A 10,581-nucleotide genomic window follows, 5' to 3' on the forward strand; every position below is an offset into this window, starting at 1 on the left:
CAAACTTGGTAATGGGTGGATAAGGGAAAGATTCAAGGATGTGCTCAAAGCTGTCTGGAAGAAATGCAACATCTTCACTGACTCCTGGGAATCTCTGACATGACTGTTAAAAGTGGCAACTGAACTTCCAGGGTGGTATTGAGAACCTTGAGAACATGGATCAGAAGCACCAGGAAGTCCTGTGTAAGTGGTAGAAGGAACACAACATCTCTCAAACAACCCACCCACTTGTCCCATAAGCCACCAACTGCCCCATCTGTGGAAGACACTGCGATTCCTGCACTGGCCTCACCAGCCACCTCAGACCCACAAAACTGGAAGCAATTAAGTCATCCTCTATCCCAAGGGACTGTCTAAGAGACAAGAGTGATTCACAGTGAAATGGATGCATAGCTAAACAATGGACAGTCTTATGAGTGCCATAGTAAAGAGACAAGAATACAGTCAGTGAATAGGACAATAAATTCTTCTGTATTGGTTTATGTGGAGTTGAGAACAAGTTAAAAAATATCTATTCAGGAATATCTATTCACCAACAAGTAACAGATTAGCTTTATGCCAATTCTACAAATAACAAAGTAGCAGGAATGAAGATATTACAGTACCAACACAACAGGCTGGAGAAGCTAGACCTCATTAACAAGTAGCTTGGAAAATTATTCACCAGTTGGTAAAGAGCTTCAGTAAGCAATGGAGGAGGGGTGCTGGCATGCAACAGTTAAAACCATAAGGGCAATCAAAAGTTGGAAAGGCAAAAGGTTGACAGTTGTGGAGGAGGATGGATCCTGACTTGTACATAATCATTGGATGCAGCCATACATGATTTTGTAGAATGTTTGCATGCTCCACAAACCAGAACATATGGCTTCAATGCCACAATATAATGCATGAAATGTCACATGTTATTTTGCAGCAAGATCACAAGAGACAGAGGGCGAGGCTGGCATTGACAGATCATTAAATGTGCATGAACATTTTGCAGGTTTCACACACAGTAACACACAGGTCATACCGATGGAGGAAGGGTTGATGTTAGGCAGTGTGATCTCGAGCAGTTCATTAGGAAGCCTCTCAGGAAGGTTGTGCACCTGCTTTTCATATCGGACTTTGGAAGATTAAAGGAAGAATTGTTGGGGTTGGACTTGATTCACAAATTGTCTGTCCACATCTTGGTTCATGGGTTGTGGTACACAATACTTTTCACAACCTAGGATATCCCAAACTGCATTACAACCAATGGAGTACTTCTGACGTAATGCAGGAAAAGTGACAGGCAATTTGAGCAATGCATGTACCCACAAACACTGTCGACTGGATCATGCACTTTCCAGTGTTGAATCAGGAATAAGTACTAACCAGGATACTAGGGAGAACTCCCCTTTAAAACAGTATTATGGGATTCACCTGAGAGAGGAGATGTGGCCTCAGTTTAATGTCTTGGTTGAAGGACAGTGCCTCTGACAGTGAAGCACTCCTTCAGCACCCATTGGTGGGTTAGTTTACGTTTTTATAACCTTGGACAAGAAAAGGCTATAGAAGCAAAAGTGCAGCCAGAGCAAGTAATGTTGAAGGCTGTGAAAATAGCTTGTCCCCACAGTTAGCAGCTGAACAGGTGGGTATAGATGTTTGATGGAGACACGAAACTGCAGATGCTGGAATCTGGAGCAAAAAGAACAAACAGCTGGAGGAACTCAGCATCTGTGGAGGGAAGTGGGCAGTCAATGTTTCAGGTGGAGACCTTTCATCTGGACCGAAGGAGGTATAGAAGTTCTACTGTGTTCTGGACTGGACTCAATGCCAAAACTCAGGTGGCAACTGTGCCCAGGAGGCTGCACCTGGATAAAGCTGTTCCTTCACTTATTGGGATATCTTCATCTTAACAAGAGAAAGAAAACTAAACCAAAGACTTCAATCAAAATTGTCATAGTGCAGACAGTGATGATTGCTGAAATTCTTTCATTTCAAGACCAGATACATTTTTGAGATCTTCTCTTGAGGTATGATTCTAGCCAAATTTCTTCCTTACTTAGGCAAAGAAGAAGTTGAGAATTTCTTTGAACAATTTTGCAAAGCATGGATTCGGAAAAGAAAATACTTTCAAGTGCTAGGTTTCTTAAAGATAGAGTTTGCACAGAGGGTTTTAAAAGGAAAGCCATAACCTCAGGTGGTTGCAGAATGTATAAGATGGAGGCTGTACTGTAATGCTGTGGCCCAGAATGGTTGGAGACAGCAGCGGAATTGTTCTCTTATCCCAAGGGCTCCCAATAAACATTTACGTTGCGAGGACTGCAGATCCCTGAGAGAGGAATAGATAAAAGTATTTCCAAAGGGAGACAGTCAGGTTAGATAAGTAGTCCTTTTGGCTAGTTAATTCCCAGGCATGGGGTGAAGTCAGAAACCAAGGGCAAACTTCCTCTGGTGAAGAAAAGTAAAAGAACAAAGATCTTCATTCATGTAGCAGAAGGGATGTGAGACAAATGGAGTGCAGGAGAGAGGAATAAAATTATTTTACATGGAAGAAGCACCGGCTGAAGAGCGGTAAAATGGATTGTTTGTTATTTTTAAATTATTAGGCAATAAAGTGTATCTTTAGACTTAATTGAGTCTGATGATACCTGTTGATTATGTGGACTTGCATATATAAAGATCACTAAACATTTAAGAGCCAATAGACTGAAGAGACTTTTATCCCAACAGATAGAATATAAATTCCAAAGGTATATGAACATTGGGCTAAGCCATTAGACCATCCAGTCTCTGCAAGAGTTTATGTACATGATAGGTGACTCATTAATGATCATTTTAGTGAGCTTTACATTGTGTGGCTTATCTGATGGGTGTGGAAGTATCATAATTCGTAACTGATGGATTTCTGATCGGAGACATTACTATCTGGAAATTTGATTGCACACCTTTTTCAATGGTTTACAATTGAAAATCTGTATTTTTCATGAGTGAAATATAGAAACGAGCTTTTCTGTGTTGTTTTGCATCACTCTGAAAATTCATCCAAGTACCCTTTGTCACCAATAACTATAACGATCCTGATTCTACACTGAATCATTCTCCATGCGGGTCTCTAGTTGGACCACTACAGGGGAATGTGGGCCCTGTTGTCCCAGGGGCCATCCATTGTTGGGCACTCCCATAGCAACACAATCTGGTCCAATAGCAGTGACGTAAAATGAGGTTTAACTAACTTACCTCCTTCACCCACATTAAAGCATGCCCCACACCACCCTACCTCCAAGCGCAAACCCCTACCTCCCAGCTCCGCCATCCTCCAGACCTTTTCTGCTGCTCCTGATCCTCACCCACACCTCCTACACCCTGACCTCCCTGCCATGACATGGTGAGCCCACCACCATTTGTGCCCACGGCTGATGTCCAGAGACTACCCTCAGGGCAGGGGGAGCAGGTGATATACTTTCTCCTGCAAAAAATGTGCAATGTCCAGTCTGTTAGCATTGAAGCCTCTGGTTCTCTACAATCGTTGTGTGATGTATAGAGACCTGCTGACCATAGGTCCATCCTGACAGAATATTCTAAAGGCTTTAACTCAAGCAGAATATTCCTTATCACTCTGCCAAGAGAGCTGACTCTTCCTTCGATCCATTGACAGTAGAAATAGTTGCATCTGAGGCATTGATAAAATGTGTACATCTCCCCCCACGCCAATCTCCAAAAAAACCCGATATACTGCTTTGTTGTCACATCAATTGTTGCCTTCTCTGACATAAACATTGTTGCTTCTCAATTTTTATTTCACTTAAATAAATTATGGTGCTGTCATAGCAGTGAAATGAAACTCTGTCTCTGAATTGCCCAAGTTGAAATAATCCAAGATCCAATTTAATGAATTTTGGAAAGAATAATCCAAGATTTCTAAAGTAAGTTTCATTTCAAAAAATGGCAGAAGGCATGAATGAGAATCCAATGTCTCTATTTTGTTCCAGCATAGATTTATTACTTTAAGCAAAATTTAGTTTTAAATTAACCTGTAACATATTCTCAACTCTACATCCATCTGAATATTCAGGACATAATGATGGATAGATAGGCTTACATCATTTCTACTGTATGTGTCAAAGCAAAGAGTGAGGCAGCACAATGCTCCACCCATGAAGTAGATGCATTTTGGATCATACATTGCATGTGTCTTCAAAAATGTTGTTAGTATGGACAGGGACATAGTTGTAAAGAATGAGCCTCCTCAGCCATTTGATTAGGGAAAAAAATGTATTTGAACCATACAGCACAAAACCATAGAACCATACAGCACAAAGCATGCCCTTCAGCCCATTTGAATAGATATAAGGTTAGAATACAGGGAGAATGGAAGAAATATTAAACTATTGTGCTGCATTTTGCTTTGAAAGTAACACCAAGGCTGATTGCACTCACTGTTATTTATGTAAAATTCAGTCAGCAATATCTTGGTGAGTATGCTCTAACTCTGGACACTGGTGTCAGAGATGCACGGCTCCTCCGAACCCTGGTCAAGACCAGCATCTTGTCACTGAATCCCCATTCAAACAGAGTGAACACTGCGAGGTTTCTGCATTGACGTTCCAGCAACACACACAGGCTGTCACAAGAAGTGACGCCTTGGTCACTTGAGCACAATTAACTTGTAACAGAACAGTATGCCAGTTATGGCCAAACAACCTCCCCGGTACTTTTAAAAGTGTCAAGATTTGTTTCATCATATTTTAATTATTGCTCCAGATTTAAGAAAATTGAAGACATTTTTTAACACTTCTTTCCGTTACCTCATTATGATCTTGCACCTTGTTGTCTACCTGCACTGTACTTTCTCTGTAGCTGTTACACTTTATTCTGCATTCTGTTATTGTTTTACCTTGTACTATCTCAATGCGCTGATGTAATGAATTGATCTGTATGAATAGTATTCAAGACAAGTTTTTCACTGTACTATAATAAACCAATTCCAATTCAATTTTTCTTTCTTCCTGTTTTGTTTTCTTTCAGAATTCCCTATTATAACAAACTTCAGGGTTCAGACACTGGAGGCTCGTTGATGAATTTTTATCATTAATATTTCAAATGCGGATTTCATTTGCAATTATTCAAAGAGTTTGTAAATCATTAATCGAGACATAACTTGCTTCATGACTAAAACATTAAAATTTGTCTGAGCTTCATTGTTTATGAACTGAAAACTTTATAAAGAGCCTGTAGCCAGCGAGAGTATTTTTTCTGGATCTGCTGGCAGCTCAAGGATTCTCAAGGCTATATCCAAATAATAAAGAAATATCCCCATTACCTTTATTGATGTTATTATCTTTATAGCTTTAGTGCCATATTGTAATAAAAAACTTGGGTTAGTTAAAGCCAACATTTTCTCTTTCAACATTTAAAATCTCTTAAATCTTTCACGCTGTTCAGAAGAATGTCTCCACCTACCTGACACTCCTATTGTAGCATAAACAGCAATGGTAACGCCAAATGGAAAGCCAATAGAAGAAGTCAACATGTTGCCACTTACTCCTCTGCTCAGCACTGACTGGGCGATAGACCCACAACCAAACAGCTGCAATATACAGAATTTGGAACAACATTTACAGATATTTCAAAAGATATATGGTACTATGACATCAGCTCTTTAATTTGAAACACTGAATCACCTGGATATTTTAATATACATAATATGAAATGACTTTGCTATAAATTTTAATGAAGTAATAAGCAAACTTCCGGTAAATGAGTTCACATCTTAACTGAAAGGTTGCAAGAAAGAAAGACCCCATATAGGTACAGTGTCCACCATGATCTCAGGGTATGTTTGACATATAGTCATTGTTGTCTAACAAACATACACACTCATGGCACACAATTTCATTTCTGTGAAAATGGTTGGAGGGAAAGTGTCCATATTGGGAGAGATTCTAGAATTACTTTTCTTTCATTCAAGGGACGTGGGCTTCACAGGCTGAGCCAGCGTTTATTTCCCCATCCCGAGAAGGTGGTGGCGAGCTGCCTTCTTGAACCCCTGCGGTCCTTGAGGTGTGGGTGTACCCACAGTGCGGTTAGGGAGGGAGTTCCAAGATTTCGACCCGGCGACAGTGAAGGAATAGCGATATATTTCCAAGTCAGGATGGTGTGTGGATTGGAGGGCAAGTTCCAGGGGGTGGTGTTCCCAGGCTTTTGCTGCCCTTGTCCTTCTAACTGGTAGAGGTGATGGGTTTGGAAGGTGCTGTCTAAGGAGTCTCGGTGAGTTGCTGCAGTGCATCCTGTAGATGGTACAAACTGCTGCTACTGTGCGTCAGTGGTGGAGTGAGTGAATGGTTGAGGATGGGGTACCTATCACACAGGCTGCTGGGTCCTGGGATTGGCCCTTTTCCAAAACACCATGTCACCCCACTAAAGCTGTCAGGATGCACTTAGAACAAAAATTTGCACCTGTGGGGTTCAATTTGGATGGGAGTTATGTAAAAATCCTCCTTATTTTAAGGACAATTAGATAGCAGTAGCACCACTGATGTATAAATCATCCACCACCCTAGCAGAAACAGGCCAACTTGTCATGGATAATGACTTAAAATCAGATGTGATTTATATTTCAAACTTGTTTAATATATCATAGTTAGTTACTGATGGAATTGCTGCATTGTTGGAAATACAGTGGATAACAGGCTCATCCAAGGCCCCGTATGAATGTTCATTCCAAAGGCCTGTCGGAGTTCTCTCAGCACCTTGGCAGATTTGTATCACCATAGCCAACACTGCCAGCTCTACAATGATATTCTATCTGGCCTCCTGGCTTGCTGTGGGTGTAACCTGAGCAGGTTCACCAGAAACCTCAGGGTTTTGGCCAATGTTGTACCGGTGAACCCCAGATGCACTCCGGGGACCTCTCACCATCCTGGTTGTGGGATCTTGCTGACCCCTGAGTGTGGTTATATATGAACCAGTGGGGAGATAGGGGTTGTTTTATCCCATCTGGTGTAGACCTGAAAAGATGGTGGGATCAAGTTCAGCAGGAACTTCCAAAAAAAGTTGATTAATATTTGAAAAGAAAGAAATGTATGTTGTGCGGAGAGCGGCACAAGTGCAATGGGCGGAATGGCCTCTCACTGAGCTGTAAGATTCCGTGAAAATTGTACTGAGCACGCTTCACCAGTAGTTCTGAGACTCTGGAGTGACTTTGGACGTCCTGGGGACGCGAGAGACGTGAAGGAAAATGAGCTCTCTGCCCAACTGAACGGCACTGGATTTTGTTCGCCTTCCCTGCTGACCGTTTGCAATACTGCCAATCGCACACGGCAGCGTTTTGATGCTTGCTTCATAATCTGTCAACGCACCGCAGCCGCAATACGAAAGCCTTCTGTTCTAGAGACCAGTACACGGGAAGTGGTGCCACGGGTGATGATTACTGTCAATTCAGCATGGAAATACACGGACTTCACACAGCATCCGGGCAGACTAACGGGGGAAAACAGTGGGACCCGGACAACCTTTGTTTACAGAGTACCTTTTTTTTACTTTCTCTGCTCGGTTCTTTCCCCTTGAAATTAGAACACGAGGCCTATTTTGACACTTCAATTTAAAATTTACGAGAATTTGGCGGTAAAGAGGGTCTTTGTGACTATTGATGTACAACTGAGGTAAGGTCTGTCTCCAATGACTTGGCACAGGTGCCCCCAGATGAGAGCTAATGGATGCAGTTATTCATGAGGAAACTCATCATTGCCAATACTCACAATCAGAATAAATGTTCCCAAAAATTCGGCGAGCCCTTCTTTTATCCAGCTGTTCTTGAGTTTGCATGTATCTACCAAACTCTTCTTCTGGATCTGTGATTGCATGGTGTGTCAGCGAGTTCTTTCTCTCTCTCTCTCTCCCTCTCTCTCTGTGCAGGAGCCGCTACCTGTTGGTTCTTTTAGACAACACACCGCTCTGAACTTCGTCACTGTGCTGTCCACCTCTCTGCCCCGGCTGTGATAACAGATCAAAACGTGCGGTCCACGCTCAACATGACCAGAATCCTCGCCCTCTCCCTCGCTCTCTTTCTCCCCACATTTCCAAATACAGTCAGGTTTCCAATAACTCAGCAAGTTATCGACATCGGAGGGAAAGAAACATTTGCCCGTTTCCCTAAATTCGAGTGCTCCCAGTTAATCATTACCAACACACACAGTGGATCCATTATATCTGGCCCGCTAGGAAAATCAGTGTCCCGGGGGTAAAATGCATTTGGCTCAGAGATTCAGCCAAGTTCTCGGAGCTTGTAGCTCACCGTGTTGAGAGGATGTTTTGGAAGCCATTATTTCTTTGGAGTTGGTGGTGATGGAGACATGGGAGATGGGAAAAGGCACCGACTTCATTAAAAGTGAAGGAATTCCGATAACAACTGCAGATATCTGGAAACGGCAGTATTAAAATGTTCACCTGACTGGTTGGAGGCCAAGGTTTTCAACATGACTTTGGAACCAGCTACTGTACAATGTGTCCCCAACCTACCGCAGATCGCTACTGGTCGCCTCGCTGTCTGTACCGGGTGCTCTGTAACTCGGGTTATAATTGAACTCTGAACGGGATCTCTGTGCCAACTCTCGTCGCCAGACCTTGTAAGCCTCGGGTAGTTTACCAAAGGTCTGCTTCTACAGGTGGGGTAAGATTCCTAATGACCACCTGCAGAAAGTAGGTAATTGTCTGTGGGACATGCCCCATGTTTCCTTTTAGAACAAACTTATGGACTGTGTCCAAATGCATGGACTGTGATCAGTTGCGAAGCAAACTTTATAGTGGCAAACCATGAATCAAATGAACCAATCAATTCCCTTAGCCGCCTGACTATAAGCTCAAAGTAAGGTTTCTGATGTTTGTAAAATGGACGTTTCACAAAGGACATCACTAAACACACAATGATGCTTTCTGTTTGAGGATTTTGTCTCCTTTTAGAAACTGTGGCGCGGACATTCTTTCCCCTGACTGCTCCAGGCAAGTTGTCTGGAGAGGTCCCAGCAGCCTGAGCAAGCGGAGTGGCCACAACTCATGGGATACGCTCTCTGCAGGAAAGCGGGAAGGGTGTGCTTCCTCAAAATGTAAACTCTCAAAGGATTTCAAAGTTTTTCCCTGAAGTAATTTAAAATAAAGTTTCAGATCTGTAACACTTTATTCGGCATTCTGTTCTTATTTTCCCTCCTCCTACCTCAATGCACTGTTGAAATGATCTGCATGGATGGCATGCAGAACAAAGGTTTCCATTGTGCCAATAATAAACCAATTTACCAATTTATAGTTGAGGGGAGAAATCAGGCAAGCATTTCAATCCCAATGAACTTGAATGGTTTTGGTATTGGTTTATTATTGTCACTTGTACTGAGGTATAGTGAAAAACTTGTTTTGCATGCTGTTCGTACAGATCAATTCATTACACAGTGCGTTGAGGGACATAGAATTTAAATTCAAAAGAGTAGAACAATTGTAGTCAAAGTAATGAGCAGATCTGCAGAGAGCAGCTTGCAACGAGTTGCCACGATCTGGCGCCGTCTTGCTGAATAGCTCAGACCCTTTGGAAAGCTGTCCAGTAATGTGAGGTTGGACTTCCCACACTCAGGCAGTTGCCTCTGGGGGTGGCTGAGGTGGGGTTTGCATTCGTGCTGAATTCCTCCTCCCTTTCTGAGGTCTTATTTCATTGCCAGAAAAGCTTCTGCCTTCTGCAGGAAGGAAGGCCTCGTCCATATCTGTTTATTTATCGTCTGTGTGTATTCAAAGTCGAGTCTCTATGGTGACCAGCTGTGGTTGCAGTCTGCCGCTGGGTTGGTTGGTGGGCTCACTTCTACAAGATGCGCCATGGGTTGTTCCGCACCACAACTCAGGCACCCCTACTCAGTCGGGACAGCCACAACCTACAATTCCCTGTCCTGGTCTCACCTATAACGAAAGGCACACCCTCCAGTGACAGCAGCAGCAGGAGTGGTATCCCAGAGGTGGGATTGAGGGGAGTGGATTCCAGCCAGAGCAGTGGGAATGGGATCCTGGGATTGGTGGATTGGAGGATCTACCAGTAAGAATTTGGCATTGGACAGGGTGTGGAAAGTTTGGGATTAGACTGGTGGGATATTAAAGGATACTTGGGGAGTGGGATTAGACTGGACAGGATTGCAATGAAACTGAGAAAGGCTCTGCTGAGGGAAGTGAGGAGCCAGTGTACTGTACAGACCAGGATTGGAGGCCATTTTCATTGTGCTGAGACCCTTAAACTGCGGGGCAGGGTGAAAGGAAGGAAATAGGGCGGTCAGGACAGCCCTGACTCACAAAGTGCAGCCCTGTCCTGGGCTCAGTGGCTACGTCAGCATTTCAGCAAAGGGCAGGGTGGTTGGGGAAAGGATCCAGCACTGGACCAGTGATGGGGGGATGCAGTAGGAAGCTGGTGGTGACAGTGGCAATAGTAGCACCAAAGGGTGACCTACTTCACCTCAGTCGGAGCTCCCTTCCCCTCCGAGCGAGTGTCTTGTCTGCCGGTCACTTGGTGCAAGCTGTGGTGGCAGAACCTTCCACCTGCCCCACTGACATGCATCCAGTTACCCGCCATGGTGTCGCTCCCACCCCAAC

General features: G+C 43.4%; 1 protein-coding gene across 1 annotated transcript in view; it reads right to left on the reverse strand.

Moving 5' to 3' along the window:
• LOC127584043 (aquaporin-9-like) overlaps positions 1-8,099 on the reverse strand; it is a 58,748-nt gene extending 50,649 nt beyond the window's left edge. The window contains exons 1-2 of the mRNA XM_052040576.1: positions 7,725-8,099; positions 5,428-5,554 (exon numbers count right to left, since the gene is read on the reverse strand). Of these exons, the coding sequence (XP_051896536.1) occupies positions 5,428-5,554; positions 7,725-7,829 (232 nt within the window). The 5' untranslated portion in view covers positions 7,830-8,099. The remainder of the gene's footprint in view (positions 1-5,427; positions 5,555-7,724) is intronic.
• Between the last annotated feature and the right edge of the window lie 2,482 nt (positions 8,100-10,581).

This window comes from Pristis pectinata, chromosome 28 (genome assembly GCF_009764475.1).
Source record: "Pristis pectinata isolate sPriPec2 chromosome 28, sPriPec2.1.pri, whole genome shotgun sequence".
NCBI lineage: Eukaryota > Metazoa > Chordata > Chondrichthyes > Rhinopristiformes > Pristidae > Pristis > Pristis pectinata.